Source organism: Pogona vitticeps, chromosome 5 (assembly GCF_051106095.1).
Source record: "Pogona vitticeps strain Pit_001003342236 chromosome 5, PviZW2.1, whole genome shotgun sequence".
Lineage (NCBI taxonomy): Eukaryota > Metazoa > Chordata > Lepidosauria > Squamata > Agamidae > Pogona > Pogona vitticeps.
In genome coordinates, this window is record NC_135787.1 from 23,198,936 (window position 1) to 23,220,387 (window position 21,452).

Below are 21,452 nucleotides of genomic sequence, written 5' to 3' on the forward strand. Positions count from 1 at the left end.
TAGGTAGCAAGTGGTCTCCCTAGAATTTGGGGGTGGGGTGTTCCCCTGCTCAGACCACATACCTCTTCCATTGCAGTTGAAGGAAAAATAAGTCGTGAAGTAACAGTGAAAAGCTCAGGACAGGGCCACTTCCATTTCTTTTTTTTATGCTCAATAATCCATGAATTCATTTAATGCCACTCTAATTATTTTAATTCTTGGTGGGAAAGAGCCTGTATTACATGATGTGCCAAAGTTTAGTATAAAAAATATTGAAGCCTGCAACTCAGTTTCGTGGGAGGAGCTCCAACTGAAAGGGCCACAGATGGCTTCTTATGGGGGCAGGCGCCCCCTCCCCGAAATGTTGAGGGGAGACCAACCCCTGGCCCGGAACCTCTTTCTCAAAAGGACCTGTGTAAGACTGCACTGTTGCTGTTGTGGTTTGGGGTTCTAAAGACCACTTTAGCTTTTAAACAGACATATTATTTGAAAGTTAAATTTTAAAAAACAAATCTGTTCCTACATGAATGACAGAATTGAACTGAGTGTGCTTTGAAGCTCCTAATGGGATTTTTAAAAAAGTTGCTAGCCCCTGCAATCAAAGATTACTTCCACTGGCAATTATTACAGTATATTGTTCCTGTTCCTATAACATGCAGTTTGATTCTTTGGAACTGTTTTCCGTAAGCTGCTGGGTAAATATGCAGTTCTGTTACTAATGAATACTAATGGATAAGCATGTTTGAAGGTGCTCTCTTAAATGCCAAAATCAACAGTGTTGCTAGCTTCACACATTACTCCCTGCTGGGTGTTCTTAGATTTCTACAGGCTCTTACTGTTCCTTCATTTCACAAGGAAACAGCCAATATAGCAAATAAAAGGTAGGTTTCTAAAATGATTAGACAGGAACAATGCCAGGTTTATTCCTGTGATGTGGCTCGCAGGTTATGTTTTTTCTCTCACACTATAATAAGAATAGTAATTATGTGTTGTCAATGCCAATTTATGGCATTTTTTTCCAGGTAGAGAATACTCAGAATTTATTTGCCATTGCCTTTTTCTGGTGGGGGGGGGGGCACCCTGGGACTATGAGGCTGGACCAAGGCTACAAAGGCTGGCTTTTCTCCCAGGAGGCACAGTGGGGAACCAAATTCCCAAGATACTTAACTCACTGACCTATCCAACCAGTATATTTTATAGAATTTTTCCCCAACATGATTCCTTTGATTTTGCTCTGGGCATTTTAAATTTACATTTTTTAAAAAATAAATGTTCATACTTTGCTATGCTCTTCTTTTTTTTTCCAAACTAATAATTTAAAATTTCAAATTAATTTTAACAAGAACAACCGATCAAAATGTAAGCCTTTAAAAAAAAAAAAGGAAATACAGTTTCTCAGTGAGAGAATTAACAAGAGGAGATTGGAGTGTGTGGATAGGAGGAAAGAGGACAACAAGACACAGTGTTTTCTTGGTTTTCTGACAACGGCTGCCCAATGTTTGTGTTTCCTCAGATTGCTAGGTTTGACGTGGATGGCTTATTTTGCAACATCGAATCTGTCCATCAAATATCAACCAAACTGCTGTCACTGCTGGAAGAAGCAACAGAGGATGTGGAACCAGCCATGCAAGTAATCGGTATGTTCACTAGCTGCTTTGAGCTCTACGAAGCTGTACGGAATAATGATAATGGTAATAAAACTCCCATTTGCTCTGGGCCTGGCCCACACCTTAATTCCAGGCTGCCATTTCTTTTAGTAAATGAATGTAAGATGGAGAATAAATGATTAGCTATAAGCAGAGCCTGGATTATAATGGCAGTGCCAGCCACAATGTGCGGAAGGTAAGATGAATAAATGGGGATTGAAGACTTCTGTATCCTGAGCTTGGAAAAGTTAGGGCTTTTTGATTAGCACTTCTAGAATCTTTTTGCTGTTGGCCTTCCTGGCTAGGACACTCTGGGTTTTAGAGTATTTCTTTCCAAGCTGTGACCGGAGCCAGCTTTACCATTAGCCTAACCACCACATGTGGTAGCCTGCACAAGAGCAGTGAATGCCTTGCCACCATGGACTCCAGACTCCCCGTCCCTCCAGAGAGAGGCCCCTGCTCATCAGAGGCGGGTGTTTTCCAGGTGTCAACCTCTGATGACCTCTGAGAGCAAAGCATTTAGGATAAGGCTCTCCAAGAGATTGCTTGTGCTGTGCAGGGAAATCTCTTGTGTGCCTTGGCACAGGCAATTTCTCTGGACAGTTCACTCATGATGATCCTGAGACATCCTTAGAGCCTGGCAGTGAATTACCATATTTTCTGTGTATAAGACTATACTTTTGTCTAAAATCTTTAGACTAAAAATTGAGGGTCGTCTTATACACGGAAGTAAGCTGAGGAGAGAACAAAAACAAGTGGAGGGGAAAGCAGGGATCAAAGCTATTCTGCAGCACTTTGATCCCTTTCCCCCCACTCTTGCTAAGCCCCACTTAGATTTCTTAATTTTGGATTAGAAAAGTGGGGGCGCCTTATACAAGGTGGCGTCTTATGCACGGAAAAAATATAGTAGTTAGTTAGCCTCTGCAGAGATATTGCCAGACACATGATTCAGGGATTCGGAGGAGTGTTGACCATGGTGATTGGGGGTTGGGGCAGAGAGATCTGTGGTTGGTGAGGAGAGGATGCTAGGCAGAAAGAAGGAAGCAGTGAGTGTGGGAGTCAGGGATCCAAGACATCTCTTCCCTCACTTTGTTCTGTTCCCCTTCTCCTCAGATGACATCGTAGAAAGCAGCGATGGAGAAAGTGTATCCCACCAAATTTTGTTCAACTGCATCTCCCATCCTTCCTCACCATTGACTATGCTAGCTAGGGCTGGTGGAAGTTGTAGTCTAACAGCACCCAGAGGGCCACCAGTTTGCCAATCCTGATAATGGGGAGATTGTCTAGATGTTTTCTGTCTGCATGCATCTCAGTTAGTGCGAGAGAACGAACAACCAGTCAGGCTTAAGGACCTCGCTCTTCTGCCCCCTGTAGCCCTCTTTCCGCAGCAGCTCCACATCAGTGGCCAGAATCCTATTGGGGATTTCGGCTGGGAGACATAATTGTAATTGTTTAAATTAAGGGAGACAAGTTGCCATGGATTAACCAAGTGCTGCTTACATTCCTTGTTGTGCACAAGTTGTGACCTCACACCAGGGGAAATTTGCAATAGGATCTCAGCATTGTGTAACATATCTGCCCATCCTCTTTTAAAGACTAGGTTTGTTTATTTTTTCACCTTGCACGGCATCATCCTTTCCTCCTCACTCTCTCCCTTCACGTTTTCTCAGCTTAACTTCTAGCCTGATTAAGAGTTTCTATGAACTCAAAGGCTTGACTTCTTTGTGACCTTTTAGCCGTACCTCATGAAGGCATGACCCTACAGTTTGTTTTTCAGTTACGTATTTAGTATACAAGCACATGCTGAAAATCAAAAGCTGATCCCCCCCCCCATCAAAGCACATGACTACCTCTGTTATCATCTTATCTCTGTGTCCTTTCCTAGACTGAATCACACGGAAATATTGGCATAAGGCTGTCACAAGGGCAGATTAGCTAGGGGCTGGAAAGGGGTCGGCATAGCTTCTGAGCTAGGTGAAAAAAAAATGTAGAAAGGTCTATAAGGGGAACCTGGTTCAGTCCAGAATCCAGGCGATAATCATAAAAATGCAGAGCTGGAAGGGACCTTATGGATCATCAAGTCCAGTCCCTTTCGGAGAGGCACAATGGGGAATCGAACTCTCAATCTCTGGCTCTAACAGCTAGAGGCCTAAACCACTGAGCTATGTAACAGTCCAGTCTGTTGCCCCCAGTTGATGCCCTTATGGGCTCTTTCTACAGTCCTTTGCTCTCCACAGTTCCTGTCTATTTTGTATGCATACCAAAGAGGCAGGTGTTCCACAAGCATAACATATATTGAAACACCCTCAACCTGAGCCAGGGAGATCTGGTGCCAGATGGGAACGGGGGCAGATGGATGGCCATTCCTGAATCCATCTTTCATACAAAAATTCAACTTACTCTTCCTTCTGTGCGGCTTGCCCTGAGATTTGTCTCCTTGCCTTGACATGGGAGGGGGGAGGGGGCACAGCAATTCCCTGAGGCGTTGACACATGGTTACCCTCTCTTTTTAAAAAGAGTTTTATTTTTAACAAAAATATAAACAAGAACAATCATATAAACATCCATTTAACAAACATCTGCTAAACATAGAGCTTTCCCACCAGCACTGGGTCCAATTTTGGAAGTTGCCACCATTTGCCTCCACAAAGCCCTCCCTTCCCCTTCCAAAACAATAATGACTCTTGTTTCCCCCCCAATTCCTAGTTATAATCAATTTTGTCACTGTTAGCAAGTTGAGAAGCAACTCTATAGTTATCTGATTCCATTCCTCCTTTTCAAATACTTGAGACCATACTGATAAATTAAATTTACTTGTATTTAATTTACTTCTTTAAAACACAGTTGTCAAGATCTTGCTGTAGTCTTGCATTCCCAACCATATATGAAAATAAGTACCTGATTTTTGGCATAATCTCCAGAATATCTTAGAATAACTGACATTCATTAATATTTTGTAAATGTCATTGTCCCTTTCATTATCTTCTCCTGCATTTTTCTTTTGCAATACAATCTCCTCAAATTTCATAAATTCTATGCATTTACCCTTTCTTTTAACCCAATCTGTTCATTGCTCTAATTAAAAAATATCATACCAAGATATTTTAACTATTCCTGTCACGTCTTTTATTTACTCTTTATTCCCCATTTTTTCCAAACAAACTTTTATTTTAATAACTTCTCTCTTTCTTAAGAGATTCTCAATCCATCCTTTTAAATGTTCTGGCACCTCCTCCAGCTCTAACTATCACATATAATGCCGAAACTGATGAAAGAAATATTTTTCTATAACTGTTCCTAATTAAAAGCATATTTTTAAAGAATGGATTCTCTATATGTTTACTATATTTTGATTGTCTTGTCCAAAAAGAATATTTACGTAGGTCAAATGTGAGTCTTGCATTTCCTTATTCAGCGAAATTAGTTTATTAAGCTGAATAAAGAATAAGCTATAATATTTGCATATGTCTTAACTGACTGGCTATTTAGTATAACCATAAAGGTGAAGTCCCAGCCGTCCAGCTGTAGCTGGTAACCCTCTCCGACAGCAAGAAATCCATGTCTTTTGGGTAATGACATTACAGTTGCTTGTTGAGACAGACTTCTACAACATGCAGGGAGTCTGACCTGTTGCTGGTGGTGATTGTTTTTGTTTTCGGGGGGGGGGGTATATAAGTCCAATAAATAAATAAATAAATAAAGACAAAGGAAGTGATGTGAGTTCCTGAGGCATGAGAGAGCTCTCTCTTTGCATTTCAGAAGTACAAAGGACGTGGCCCCATACCCATATGCATGCCATCTTTAATGAAAACTGGGCATTTAGTTGCTTTTCAGTTTTGTTCTCCTCTCTGTGATGGGCATTCATCTTAGTCCTGAGGCAGAAAGGAACATCAGATTTTTTAAAAAATTATTCTATTTTTGTCCCCTAATTAGACTGAAGCCTAAGGAAATGCATATAGAGATGTGCTGCTGAAAGTTATGCTCTTTGCCAGACAATGTGTAGCTTATTTATAATCTGAAGCCAAGTTTAATATTATTAGGCTGCAATAACTCCAGTGTACACCTGGCAAGAAACAGTTGCATTCTGTCAGGAAAGTCCATTCACAGAGCCAAATAATATGTGTACATTCCTTCCTTCCTTCCTTCCTTCCTTCCTTCCTTCCTTCCTTCCTCCCTCCCTCCCTCCCTCCGTCCGTCCGTCCGTCCGTCCTTCCTTCCTTCCTTCCTTCCTTCCTTCCTTCCTTCCTTTCACTTTCTCCTGTGACTTCGACGGCAACCTCACATGCAGAAATTAAAACAGGCATTTTCTGTTGGAGGGGAAAAAGGGAAAGTACATTTACCTCAGAAAAGCAAAGAGGAAGTACACACATTTGTCCTCTTTTTCAACTCCTGAAACTACACAAAAAGAAGAGAAGTTTCAGAGTCTCTAGAGGTGTGGGAAGAGGAAGCAGTGTAAATATTTCAACATAGTGTAATCCACAATTTCCTGATAGAAACGTTCTAAAGAGTGAAATGTCTCTGTGCATGTGTGCACACATGCAGCTGCCATAGCATCTGTTCTCTTGGTATAGCAGTTACATTGTCAGATTGTATAAATATGAAAAGAACAGAAATTCCCCCCAGGAAGGATAAAATAGACTAGTCTTTCATACTGGCCAGTCAAATATACTGACCTTTCCCCCATGAAAGGTAAAACATACTGGCCCTGTTAATAAATTGCAACTCATATTGTCTTAATATTTTGTTACTCAAACAAAATAAGATAATTTATTGTCATGAGATCAATATTAAAACAATAACAAGTCAATAATAATACTGATGATAATAAAATGGTAGCAATAAAAATATTAACAGAAAGCAGTACAAAGCTAAAACCTTGCAACAGATAGCAGAGGACATTAGAGACTTTAAAACATTAATTAATTAGAAGTTATTAGAGATGCACATTTTGATTTTTTTTGGACTACAAATCCCATAATTCCTATTTCTTCTTAGATAGACCTAACTTTCAAGGCATGAAGCCTGCCAGCTGGGCTTCTCTTCAGGTGAGCACAATGCAGGTGTCTGTAAGTTTGGGTTCTACAGGTGTAGCTCCCCGGGGAGGGGAAAATATTTATAGTCCAAAAAATCAAAAATGCACAACCCTAGACATTTGTGAACTTTCCATATCATGAGGGAGGAGGGAGAGAAGAGGACAGTGGTTTATTTACAGTGGTCCCCAACCTTGGGCCTCCAGATGTTCTTGGACTACAACTCCCAAAAGCCTTCACCATCACCTCTGCGGGCCAGGATTTCTGGGAGTTGAAGTCCGAGAACATCTGGAGGCCCAAGGTTGGGGACCGTTCGTTTAGATAAAACTTGCATATGCTAATTTATATATAGTTAAAAACAACTTATCTGCTGGATGCCTGTCCATTGAATCACTTATCCACTGCCTGAAAATACAAAATTAAAAAACCTACGTATTTCCAAGGTATATTTACTAGAACTAGAGGGGCCCAGAGACCATGCAATGTAAAGTGTTCAATACTTCTGCATTTTTCTGCATCTGGGGGTGGGGTGGGCTTGGGCTTGATACCACAGTTCCACTGTATTTACATATAAATTTAGAAATCATTCCTTTAAATCGAAATAATCTCATTATGATACGGAACACCGTGATCTAGGAACTTATGTTCTTGATCAGTTTTCTGCCAAGGTGATAATTTTGATGGCCCTTTTTTCTCTCCTTATTTTCCCTAAACTGGACTTAGGCTGGATAATGCCTTAATTAGGCTCTCGACTCTAAACAGAGAACCAATCTCTGTAAGGTAGAACACACACACACACACCCGCAAAATAGGGGGCACAGTTTCTTGGAAAGGTCTCCAACACCATCAGCACCTCTACCATCATGAAGGCACTGCCTGGTAGGTCTGCTCACTTCGTCTCATGAATATGTAGATGATAGAGAAGGAGAGAGCAGGGTTCCCAAGGCCGGACTTGCAAGCTAGGCAGGTTCATCTTTTTAAAGTGGACAGGAAATTATCTGATGGTACTCTGGCTTTTCTTTTTTGCTTTGTGCTTTAACAGGGCAAGTGTTTTTGCAGATTAAAGACCAACTAGAAGATGCATATAAAATCTACTGCTACCACCATGATGATGCCCATGTCCTACTGGAATCCTATGAAAAGGATGAAGAACTGAAACAAGAGATAAGAGAATGCCTACAGTCCTTAAAGTAAGAACCTTTCAAACAAATCTTTCTGTCGCTTATTCATGGCGTGGCATGAGAATGCTAAAATGCCTGTAAATGAAATATTTCCTATAAATCCAGAATTTTATGAGTTCACAAGGAGTGCGTAATTCTCCTGCTTTCCTGGAAGCACAAATACATTTCTCCGTCATTAGACTGAAAGAGGAACAAAATCTACAAGATGCCATCAAGCAGGCTTCCTGGAGAGGTGGTTTCAGGAAAGAGCTGTCTTAAACCAAAAGTATTCCATCTTTTTAATGCCCCCAATCAATCGGAAACTAATTGAAATAATAAAAATTCTTAATCCCTATTTTGTACTTCGCTATAGTGGAACTTTCTGGTCTTCCTAAATCTATTTCATTGTGATTTTTTTCTTAATGTATTGCCTAGAGGGGTGGGGAGCTTCTGGGCTGGGCTTGTCTACACTTTTTCTTGGGAATGTATTCTTATTAGCACATTCCCTTGTTATTCTGGTTCTAAAAGAAACCCAAGAATGCAATTGACTAAGCATTCGGTGGGCTTTGTGACTTGAAAGTTAGCACTCTTTGTCACTAAACATGTATTTCCAGTTTATTAGTGCCATGAGAAGAACCTTTAGCTAGCATTAAGCTGGTTACCTTCCCCCAAAGAATGCTAACAATTCTGAATTTCTTTCTCTTGGCAGGAAGATATATGAAGGAGGGTAAGTATCATATTTCTTTTTATTTTCATGATTCCGCCCCCCCATTCTTCATCTAAAGAATATTGAGCTGCATATGGCATCCACCCCTAAAAACCCTATGATGTAGATTGGCTCGAGAAAGCTTGCCCAATTTGACCATGAACACCAAATGACCTTCAGCAAAGCAAAGCAATCAACCTGTTGCTGTAGACAGAAGTACAGACGTAAATCTATACATAGTGTAGTGATTTGCATACTTTTAACACTCCCCCCACAAACTGATAACCGACAGTTCTGGATCCATAGGTTTTATTTTTTAAAAAAAGATAAGGTCAAAAAAATTGTAGCAGTTTCCTCTTGGCGCAGTGATTAAACTGCAGTACTGCAGTGAAGACTCCGCTCACAACCTGAGTTCAATCCTGGACTCACGAAGCTGCCTCAAACCTTCTATCCTGGCTTGAGGGGAAGGGCAATGTGTGGCTTCACAATTAAACATTGTAAACCACCCAGAGGGTGCTTTAATTGCTATGAGGCAGCATAAAAGCAGGACATTTTGCTTGACTTCATCAAACTGATATTCAGTTAAGGGAATTGGTTGTATTGCCAGACTAATATCCTGGTGATCAACATTAAAATAAACCAAAAAATGGAATAAATGGGCATTCCTGGGACCGAGGTATTTAACTCGCCAAATTTTAAAATCCAACAAAGATCAAGAGATTGCCAGTGAAGGTTGTGCTTGCAGAAAGAATAGAAAACCTGCGCTTTCCGATGTATAAAAGAGAACTTGTGCCTCGGTTTGTCTGTGCATGCGAAAGAGAGAAGCTAGCACAGATGTGCTGCAAATTGCCTTTGCTGCATTGCCACAAATTAATGTGCACTTATTAGCTTCAAAAATAGATGCCATAAAGTGGGAGTTGCTCTCAGAATGTAAATTGGTCAGTAATTCATAACAAAATTGCTTTTTCAGAGGCCAGTTTCTGGAGGGCTCTGTGGTGACAGAATAAGGAGATGGGTGAAATCTTCCAGGCACAACAACAGCTTCTCTTCCCCGCATCCCCCTGCCGCTGCCGCTGACCTTATTTCTGGTGGAAATCCTAATGAGCAATTTCAGCCTGTGGATTTCCTGTACTGGAAACACCTGTCTGGAACACAGTTCACAGTAACCCTTTCTCTCAGCTCTGCGCTGAGCTCCTAACTCATAGCAAAGAGGGGATGTTGCTGATTGCCAGGATAAATTCCTCCATGGAATTCCACAAATAATTTTGACGGCCACACAGACACACACATGCACATACACACAAACAGCAACAACAAAATCAGAATGCTTCTGAGGATGGTTTTTACGTTTGAGTCAAAACAGGAAAAATATATCATGCTCTATTACGAGGCAGCAGCGCCCCCAAGCTGTCAAGCCAAGTCAGCTGCTGAATTCTAGGCCTTACAACTCAGAATGCTACAGGGCTAAATTTACTGCATGCTAGGTACCCTGCAGCATTTCTCGCCAGCAAGATTTCCACCCCCCCACCCTAAACTAACATTATGTGCTAAGGAGATCTCTGTTTTCCACCATCAAATTTTCCTTTAGAATTTTAAAAGGGAAAGAATGTGTGGGAGCTTAATTCTTTGGACTAGAGATCCCAGAATTCCCCAGTCAGTGCTGTGGGCTTCAGAGACTGTAGTACATTAAAGCAAATTTCCCTAGTTCTGCTTCTCATATAACACAGAAGCAATAACCGTGTCCCACATTGCAAAGGGTGTCAAATGAAAGTAACTTACAGTATTTAGAATGAAAGGTAGAAAAAACTTGGTCTGTTGACTGCATTTTTTTCTCCTGCCAGTCATACATTTCCCTGTCAAGACCTAGTTCCATCTCTAGATAGACATGTGCGAATTACATGTCAAAACATTCAATTAACAGGCCAGTTTTTTCTAGCTTTATTCTATTTCGGCGGTGGTGGGTAATCCTATAGTTCTGTACAGTGGTGCCTCACAAGATGATTTTAATTCATTCCACGAAAATTGTCGTCTTGTGAAAAAATCGTCTTGCGAGGTTCCCTATGCATCGGTCTCAAAAAAATCCCACATCTTGTGAAGCATCGGTCTAAAAAAAAGTCTTGCGAAGCATCTGTCTTTAAAAAAAGTCTTGCGAAGCATGGTCATAGAAAAAAAGTCTTGCAAGGCACCATAGTGATTGCAAAACCCAATCATCTTGCGGGTTTTCGTCCCGCGAGGCAATCGTCTAGCAAGGCACCACTGAATTTATATTGCTACATCTATCTGGGAGCCAATGTGATGAAATGGGCAGAATTTCAAATGAGTTGTCATGACAGCTGAATTCAAATCCCCACTGGGTAATGGAAACACTGAGGAGTGGCACTGGTAAACCACTCCTTTAACATCTCACATTCCCTTCCCACCGATACAGTAAGGTCTTCATCAGTCAGAAGCTGTTTGGTAGTATATAACAAGTACGTATAATAATATGTCTCTCCCCTTGCATGTTATGAAAGAATCTCCCAGAACAGAAACCAGTAGTCAGAAGTTATTTGTACTATATCAACCTTGTAAATAAGCCTACAAAATATACTTGTCTGCAAAACGATGATCTGTAGAGTCCCTTCCAGCTATGCAGTTACTATTATTATTAAAACAATTAGCCAAATGGAACTAATAAGAGATAAGTTGTTTCCTCCTCCTACAACATTCTGCATTTCTGAGGAGGGGTATGTCCCTGTCTGGTAGCTTGTTTTATATTTATACTGGTCACATAAGAGATATACTGTAGCCAGTCCCTTTTCTGCCTGCCTGCTTGCAGTTCCTTATTGCCTAGGGTTATCACAGAACTCCTTAATTACAAGCTTAGCCTTCATACTGACATGCTACTTTTCTAAGCCCAGGATTTTGTTTTTCAGCTAAGAGAACCTTCAGACGTGCTGTTCTCCCTTTGCAGTATGCTGTGGCACTCAACAGTTTGAGAGTATGGCGCATTGTACGTTGATTGTTTATATAGAACAGGGATGTACATCCTGTGCCTCCAGAACCATAGCCTTTCCCCCACTTTTCTCAAATAACATCTGATCAACTAGGTGGCGAAGGAAAGTCTCCCATTGTTCCAGAAGTGATGTGAGCAGCAAATGGACAGAAAAGCTAGTCAGGAGCAGTGATCTAGGCAAAGGGAAAGTTTGTCAAGAAAAAGAAGGGTTGTGTTGCAGTGGTTCCCAACCTTGGGTCCCCAGATATTCTTAGACTATAACTCCCAGAAATCCTGGCCAGCACAGCTGATGGTGAAGACTTCTGGGAGTTTTAGTCCAAGAACATCTGGAGACCCAAGGCTGAGAATCATTGGCTTAAAGTAATCCTTCATGTTAAAAGGCTCTTATTTGGTAACAGATGAAAGATCCTGAAAATGACAGAAAAAGCCTTTTTGCAAGTGTTTTCCTTTCATTTTTAAATGGAATCCCTATCCCTGTTTGTTATCTCTGTACTTGATGAGCCCAAACGTTTGTAGCACCTGTTTCTCTTGCAGTCCTGTCCCTATGTCCATGGCTTTTTGGTGCATTATGTCAACATTGTGCAAACGCAAAGTATATAACACTTTACGTTGAGCGCCGGAATCCTGGTGGTATCTAGATATGGATGGTGATACATGCCAAAATTTAAAATCACCGCACACACAGAAGTTAAAATTTCTCATTCTTTGGCACCGCTTGCCCTGAGATTCATTTCCTTACCTTGGAGATCCAGGGAAGCCTAGTGGTCCCTTGAAACTTCAGACTTGGCAACACTCCCACTTCCCAACATGATAGTTCCAATCACTGTGATCCTGAACTGGATCCAACTTACTCCATTTGTAGAGAATGCAAACAGGGATGTTGCAAAAGAGGTATCCTGCCAATTTGCGGTATAACTTGCAAACGTACATGGTACAATCTGAACTGTACAATCGGCTTTGTCCCTTGGTCTAGAATACAAGCACAGGAACATGTTTGTGGACTGAACATGCTGAGTTATATAAAGAGAGGTCTTCAAAGGTACTCCTAGGAGCAGGATTTTCCCATGGACTGACCATTTTTACCACATATCATTATTCTACATTGTGTCCTGCCCTTCCTGCAAACTGTAACATACATGGCGTTACACTGTTTTACAATTGTACACACTCAGGAGAGGCAGGAAATGAAGAGAGGAATATGTTGTTATTCCATGTACGGCTTCATTCTGTTGCTTGCCATCTGCAGAGGGAATGGGATGCAGTTAAAATTTAGCCAGATGCGTTAATTTGAGCATAAAGGAGCAGCAGTGATTTGCGACGAGATTAGCATTGCTACTTGTAGCCTTAGAAATGTGACGGGATTCATGTGAAGACGCTGCGGCTTGCAGAAGCATTGCCAATGAATTACCAACTTAATTTAATGCCCAATGGATGTCACAAGTTGTTACACATCTATTTTAACCTTTGCGGAGAGATTGTTCTCTCTCTTTCTCTCTCTCTCTTCTAGGTATAATGCTAAGAGACGCATATTAAAATCGCAAGTAATCTAGGGAGAGCGGTTAGCACTGGATAATCTGACTGGGCAGAATTAGATGGTCTGAACCTGATAGCATTTAATGTCCCGGGGAATCATTATCTCATGGCAAACCTACTATCTTTCAACTGAGATTGCTAGATTGTGTTGTGCAGAAATGGAAGCAGATAAGCTGCTCATCACTTGGGCAGCTATCCAAAGAGCAATTGTGGAAGCAAAGACAATTGGCATCTACATCACCCTATTAAGGATTAGGATGCATTGCGGAGGGAGTGTGTAGAAAACAATAACAGTTTCAATTTTGGTTGTTCCGGGTTTTTCGAGCTCTTTGGCCGTGTTCTGAAGGTTGTTCTTCCTGACGTTTTTGCCAGTCTCTGTGGCCGGCATCTTCAGAGGACAGCAACCTGTCCTCTGGTTGCTGTCCTCTGAAGATGCCAGCCACAGAGACTGGCAAAACGTCAGGAAGAACAACCTTCAGAACACGGCCAAAGAGCCCGAAAAACCCGGAACAACCATTAGATCCCGGCCGTGAAAGCCTTCACAAATATAGTTTCAATTTTTTTATTTTTATTTTTTAATGTTGTGGGGCACAAAGAGAGTTCTATATTTGTGGGAGTATTGAGTTTTGGAGACGGGAAAAGTCTGTTTGTCAACTAAATCTATACTATCTCTCTCTCTCTGTGTGTGTGTGTGTGTGTGTGTGTGTGTGTGTGTGTGTGTGCGCGTGCATGTGTACACACGGAGAGAGCTAGTGAGAGGGAGGGAGGGGGGGAGAGAGAAAGAGCAATTAACTTGGAGAAATGAGCCAAGCTACAAATTATGCATTATGTGAGAAGCACACAAACACTCTCTCAGGGGTTAAGTATGTAGGGAAGTACAACAACTTTCTGTTATTAATTTTTTAAAGCTGTAGCTGTCTTAGTTTGTTTTAGCACATTTTAACAAATAAATAAACCTGAAAGTACAAAAAAAAAGTATTGAGGTACCTTTAAGTAACAGAGTGATTATAGTATATGGGTTATACTTCACTTCTGCAGGCATTATAACCTATGAAAGTTCGAATTAAATCTGACCAGTTAGGGACATGGTGGCACTGCGGGTTAAACCGCAGAAGCCTCTGTGCTGCAAGGTCAGAAGGCCGGCAGTCGTAAGATCGAATCCACGCGACGGAGTGAGCTCCCGTCCCTATTCCCAGCTCCTGCCAACCTAGCAGTTAGAAAGCATGTAAAAATGCAAATAGATAAATAGGCACCACCTCGGTGGGAAGGTAACAGCGTTCCATGTCTAGTCACGCTGGCTACGTGACCACAGAAACTGTTTACGGACAAACACTGACTCTACAGCTTGGAGACGGGGATGAGCACTGCGCCCCAGAGTCTGACACGACTGGACTAAATGTCAAGGGGAAACTTTACCTTTACCTAGTTATACGTACCTCATTATAATACTGACATAATTCCCTATCTGTCTCAGAAAGTTGAGCAGGAAGGAGAGTCAAGGTCCTAATGTGAGGGACCGGGCTTCAGCTGAGTGACAGAGCAGTGCTTTTGCATTTAGAAGTCCCTCGGTCAAGTCAGCACTCTAAGTACACAAAATCAAATAGCAGGTAGATGACCAAAAAAAGATCCCTTTCTGAGCACCTGGACAGCCATTGCCTCTGAAAATGAACAGTGCTGAGTGAAATGGACAAATAACTGGATAAAGGGGAGTTTCTCATGATACGAGTATCACCCTTGATGTAGGAGTGTCTCTTACTGGCTTCTCCTCTTCTGCAGATGAGACTGTACTACTGAATTTCCACCTCTCATCTTGTTTTCTTTCTGAGACAGGCAGGCAGGTGGGATACCAGCAGCCCTGATGCTAAACCACTGAGGAGGGAGAGAAAGTGCCCAGTTAACCAGTAATGAGTGCAGAAAATGGGTGCTGCAGTGATGTGAAAGAATTTATGGAAAAGTATTGTGAGTTGCTCATGTTTGTGCATCCAGGAAAACCCTAGATGCATGGCAAAGGCACACATGGTACCCTTGCAGAGATATCAGATGCTTACCTTCCACGTCCTCACTAATACTTGACATTTATGGGACACATATGACCCATAAATGGAGCAGACCAAGCGGAAAGAACTGGACGTTCATTTCTATCAACTAGGGTTATATGTAAATGTGAATTGTCATAGCAGCAAAGAACTGAAGGCATATATATCATTCAATATAGAATACTCTGTATTAGCCAACACCTGGTATGCCACTAATTATAATGACACAAGATTCATGCTAACAGTTGCTTGTTTTTCCAAAGCTTTTTTCCAAATGCCTTTTTTCAGCCGTCATATTTGTTTGGGTGAAAGGAACCATTGTGGTTTTGTTCCTTTCACAAACTCCTTTGTTTACTTAACATGACTTTGTTTACATTTCAGGGGAAAACCAAATCTACTGGACATGGGATCTCTGATGATCAAACCAATACAGCGAGTGATGAAATATCCACTGTTACTATGTGAGCTCTTAAATGCAACGCCTGTATCCCACCCAGACCACAAGGCACTGCAGGATGCCTTGGTTGCTGTAAAAGCTATGAATATGAACATCAACGAACTGAAAAGAAGAAAGGATATTGGTAAGAAAAAAAACAACAGCCTATCATTGTATGGGGCAGGAGATAATATCAAGATGTATTCAGAAAACCTTGTAGGAACTTTTTCATAAGAGATTATGAAGACGTGTCAACAACTTTTTCAGATAATGACACTGAGGACAGAATTAAAATGTGGGTAATATAAATATATTCAACTATATTCAGGAACAAAGTAATTGTACTGAGTATTTGGATTTTAGCTCTGTCCATAACTATATTCAGTGCCACTGGAACTGGCTATTTTAGACATTGGGCAGCTCATGGGTTTCAGAAAGAAAGGGCGTTTCCCCCACTCCCCATTTTGTCATGATATCCTAACACAATCCCTCACCCCTTAATTAAATGTCTCTGGTAGACTCAACCCAAAGTTCATCTAATTCTTCTGTTTTTAACAAGGACCAGCCATGTGCCTCTAGAATAGGGATGGTCTACTTCAGTGTGTTTGCAGGCTCCTGTTGACTCCTCTGGAACTCACTGTATACCCCATATGTGTTTTTTATTTTCATTTTCAAAAATGTAATTGACTGGAAGTGGTGGGCATTTTTAGATTAACACCTGCCCCGGAATCTTGTCCTAGAGAAGAATTGGTGCCATTGGAACTTCAAAAAGTAGTGGTTACGATTATTTTGCAGTTCAAAATATTATGTCACAGGATGAAACAGAGGCAATCCAGGAATAGCCCGGGGTGGCTGAAAACATTTGTGAAAATTCCATGCAGCTTTCAGGGCATGTATTTCTCATCACTACTCTATTCTCAACCATTTTTGTTGTTGTTGTTGTTGTTGTTGTTGTATGTATGTTTGTTTTTGGTTTTTTGGCCATGGCCAAAAACACAATATGAAAGAAATATAGGCCGAATCATGATTGTATAAGTCACATAAGAGATCTTGTAAGGTGATGTGTTTCCAGTCTATGCCCCCCTTCAAATGTGCCAGGGTACTCCCCAAGGGGGGGGCATATGGCCTCTCCTGCAAATGAGTGCTCTAGAGATTTTCCCGTTTTATTCTGTAATAAGGTGATAGCCACTCCCTACAGAGGAGTATACTCTGTGTATCGTATTGAGGAAATTCTCCCTGATGCTCCAAGGACTTCATGGGTCACGAAAGCTGTGGAAATACGGAGAAAATAGACATGGGAGTAGTGAGAAATTCACTTTTAGATTTGTGGAAAGGGTCTTTGTGGGAGGTAAGCTCTGGAGCAAGATCCTGTGGCCTATTTAATGGATATTTATTGTTCCTAGAGATTTCCAAAAGTAATAATTCACCTTCCCCCCTCCAATGAAAACCTATTTTGTGGAGGGGGTGGAGTATATTGGTGTTGGGAGGTACATGAGACCCCAAGGCTAACATTTATCCACCCCTGCTATATACAGAGGTTTCTTTTGGCTGTAATGGAAAACTATCAATATTCTTTGTATGTACTATATGGACTTTTCATCAGCATATTCACAGGCAAGGAAAAATTAAATCCCAGAATTATATGGTATATGTAGGTCCCATCTTACTAGCTTTATCTAGTGAGAAAAAGATGGGAATATTAAATGTGCTTCTGGTCCACTGTTCAATGCTTCTGTTTGCTTAAGGCGTATAATAAAGTTAGGCGGTGTGTATGTGTGATGTTTAAGCATCTCCCAGGCAGACTCACTAGGGATTTAGACTGCAAAGGCATGAAAATTATTATCGCACACAGGATTATGCATTCAGCAATAAATAGTATCAGTGGTGCTACTGCAAACAACAGGGGCAATTAGAAAGATGGATTTTTAAAAAGCTTATGTGGCTATAAGGATTTTCATCATCTTTGCTATTTCCATAAGTACAATGGTGCCTCGCTTAATGGGTGCTCCGTTTAGCGATGAAACCGCATAGCGACGAACTTTTTGTGATCGCAAAAACGATCACATTGCAATGTTTCCTATGCGTTTTTTTTTGCTTTGCGATGATCGGTTCCCTGTTTCACTTACCGATCATCGCAAAGCAATGATTTTTTAACAGCTGATCGGCTGTTCCAAAATGGCCGCTGGGTAAAAAAAATGGCCACCCGCTGTGTTTAGGGATGGATTCCTTGCATAAGAGGCAGCGAAAATGGCCGCCGTATGGAGGATCTTTGCTTTAAGGTGAGTTTTAAGCCCATAGGAACGCATTAAACAGGTTTTAATGCGTTTCTATGGGCTTTTTAAAATCGCATAGCGATGGAATCGCTTAGCAGCGATTTTTGCTGCACGGATTAACGTCGCTATATGAGGCACCACTGTACAGCCAGGAGTAATCTTCATGTCCCTATCTCTCTCTCTGGCTTTATGTGACATGAAAGAAAAGTAGGGCTGAACGGCATCCTATACATTCAAAGTTGTATTAATGGGTCTGCCTTACACAATTGCAGTGCTGAAATATAAGAAGAATGACGAAGACGAATCCTTGAAAGAGAAATTTTCAAAACTGAACATTCACTCAATTAGTAAGAAGTCCAAGAGGGTTACAAGCCACCTGAAAATTCTAACTGGAGGAGAACCACAGGTATTCAATTGTCTGTTTTATTTTCTACAGAGGTCCACTCCTCTTCTTCCTCTTTCCCCTTCCTCCCCCTGCCCTTCTCTTCTTCTTTATGGCTAACAGCCATGCTATTTATGCTGATCCATGGAAAACTAAATTTCTGTGCTCAGAAATGATGGCTAAATATGTCCTTATTTATTTACTTCGTTGCTTGCCACTTTACTGTGCTACTTTTCTCCTGACACACTTAAAGCAGTTTACAGTTTCTTCTACTTCTTCAAAATTCTTCAAACAAAAAAAACCTCTCTGTTTTATGAATGTGGAATATTGTGCTTCTGTACCCATGATTCAAAAAGTCAGGAAATGCCCCAATATTGCTGCACAATATTGTGCCCGCATTGCCAGCAGGAAAAGGGATGCCAAGCTTTAGGTACCCTGTTTCCCCGAAAATAAGACCTAACCTGAAAATAATCCCTAGTATGATTTTTTAGGATGCTCGTCATATAAGCCCTACCCCCAAAAATAAGTCCCAGTTAAGTGAAACTCCGCCTTCCGCTATTGTGCAGCAACCAGAAGAAGATGACATGACTGTATTTGAATAAATGTAGTTTGTTGTTCAAAAACCAGCCCAACAATTGCTTTCTGTTTGGGTGGGGAGTGGTTAACTGATGAAAATAAGAATCAGTTACATTAACCCATTAATGCCATGTCTAAATGGGCAGTGAAAAGGAGCCTCATGGCGCAGCGGTTAAACTGCAGTACTGCAACAGAGATCTGTTCATGACCTGAGTTCTATCTGATGGGCTCAGGTAGCCACCTTGAGGCCGAATTCAGCCTTCCGTCCTTATAAAGTAAGCAAGGGGAAGGCAAGTGAGGAGTCTGCATGGTGTCCTAAGATGCAGTGGAGGAAGGTTATGCAGACAATTAAATGTGATCTACCAGGTCTTGCTATGGTGTTAGGATTTTCCTGGAGAAACCCAGAGACTTACTGGGAAATGGAGAGTCAGAACTACTTGGCCCACCATCGTAGACAAAATGAATCTCCAAGGTATACACTCAGCAGTTTCCATCTTCAACACAGCTCAACTCCCTTTATTTCTAGTTTCCACAATGAGGGCTTGTCGCCTTTCCCCCAAATTCTTACTTACTTACAATGTTTAAAAATTCAGATGCTAACTGCATCCTAGCAGCATGCTCAGAATTCCGATGCCAGCCACGATGAGATGTTCTTGATGTAGCTATTTTTATTCAGACATAAAGCCATCTCTATTTTAGCATTTCTTTCAGTAAACACTTTTCAAACTCAAAATATGGGAGAACCACTTTTGGCGGGGTGTGAGGGGAAGATGATGCTTTTTTTTTTTTTAACATCAGAGCATCTTTTCTCCCTTTAGTCTGAGGTTCAGAGCGCTCACATTTTCTTTCTCTGACATCTGCAGCAACCCCTTCAGTGTTAGATGAGAAGACCAGATAAGACATACCCAAGGTTGTCTTGCCCCCCCCCACGCACACAAAGAAGAAAAACAGGAGCAAATAAAATACCACTCCCTTTTATCAGATCAGAACAAGTATGATTCCTGAAATAACAGGAATCTTGAAAACTTGGCATGTGTTCTATCACTGTGCAGATGTACAGTAATGAGCGGAGGGGAAAACAAATGTTTGATACAAAATGATGCATTGCTCATATACATTTTTATGCAAGCTAAGAGAACATCATAAACATGAAAGCCAGCAGGAACATAAACTCAGTGCTAAACTAAAATAAACTCAGTGCTTCTTTAATGTGTTGCTGACCTCCCTATCAGGCGAGGTAATTTCTGGCATTCTTGTTAAAGGTTCTTCTCCCTCCCACCCCCTCCGTTTCCAACTCATTCTCCCTGCCAAAGCTTTTAACCATTGCATTTGTTAGCATGAGGATTCTATGAATGTTCCAGCAGGGAGGATATGCATGTGTATGGGCTAAACTCACTATGCTGCTGGAAGGGCTAATAATCCACTGGCTATTTTCTAATCCATCATTGTTTGCATTTCATTTCCTGCTTTCTTATGCAAAGCCTTGCATCTTATTAACAAGGTTTGTATTTTTGCATGACTGGACTGAACTGCGATTTTGGTTTGCCCTAGTTTTTGAATGAATCCCACCCCTTGCAATCACGTCCTTATAGTTATATACAGCACTGATCCCCAATCTGCACTCTAATAGTGTGGAAGTATGATCCGAACCTTAAAACTTTCCTGCCTCCCAGGTGTATGCAATGCTAATTGGCTTTCCTCTTTACCATATTAGGCTCAGAGATAGTCAGAGACTATGATGATGATGATCCCCAACCTTTTTGACACCAGGGACCGGTTTAGTTGAAGACTATTCTCTCAAGGACCGGGGGCTGGTAGTACTTGTTATGCAGTAGGTTGTTGGAGGATAGCTTTGAATGGAGCTCATGAAGGAAGTGGCAAGTACATGCAGGAGGTGGCATTTGAAGCTCCACCTTCTGTTAGATCTGCAGTGGCTTAGAACCTAATAGGAACACAGTCTCCTATTAGATTCTAATACCGCAGGCACAGCTGATCCAGCAGCACCAGGAGGGGAGCAGGGAGTGAAGCTCCGCCTCCTGTCAGATAATCAGCAGCATTAGAACTTTATAGGAGCATGCTGACAGGAGGCGGAGCTTCGCTCACCACTCACCTCCTGCTCACTGGTCATCTGTATTGGTGGCCCGGTTCTTCCAAGGCCACAGACCGGTACCAGTCAGTGGACTGGGGATTGGGGGCCCCTTGATATACAGTACGCATCTATGCTCGTGATGTTTATTCTGTATCCAGAATGGCTAAGGACACTTGAAGGAATTAAGACAATATAGCAATGACACTTAAATCAACAAATACAATTAAAACAGTACAGGAATATTATAAAAACCCAGAAACCTTATGATGAAACAGCACAAAAATCAAGATCAGAATAAAACAGCAGCAGAGGAGCAGTTTTAATAGCGGCAGGAGGAAACGGTTGTTGAAAGGTATGATTTTTCTGCACACCAGAAGTTGGATGCTGGGAAGCAGTGGGACCAGGAAGTTTTCTATTCTAGCATCTTGAAGGCCCTTTTCCCCGGATCTGTTCATTACATTTCAGATGAGAGGGCAATATGGAGACACAAGTGGTCCCAGCAACTATAAAGGACTCTCTCTCTCTCTCTCTCTCTCTCTCTCTCACACACACACACACACACACACACACACACACACACATGTCCGCCCCCCCTTTTCCTCACACCACAG

At 41.4% G+C, this 21,452-nt stretch overlaps 1 protein-coding gene across 2 annotated transcripts in view; it reads left to right on the plus strand.

The window, feature by feature from the left end:
* ARHGEF38 (Rho guanine nucleotide exchange factor 38) overlaps positions 1 to 21,452 on the plus strand; it is a 73,125-nt gene that overhangs the window by 21,637 nt on the left and 30,036 nt on the right. For both annotated transcript variants that reach the window (XM_073001839.2, XM_073001840.2), the window contains exons 3-7: positions 1,493 to 1,616; positions 7,698 to 7,845; positions 8,525 to 8,542; positions 15,467 to 15,666; positions 18,067 to 18,200. In XM_073001839.2, the coding sequence (XP_072857940.2) occupies positions 1,493 to 1,616; positions 7,698 to 7,845; positions 8,525 to 8,542; positions 15,467 to 15,666; positions 18,067 to 18,200 (624 nt within the window). The remainder of the gene's footprint in view (positions 1 to 1,492; positions 1,617 to 7,697; positions 7,846 to 8,524; positions 8,543 to 15,466; positions 15,667 to 18,066; positions 18,201 to 21,452) is intronic.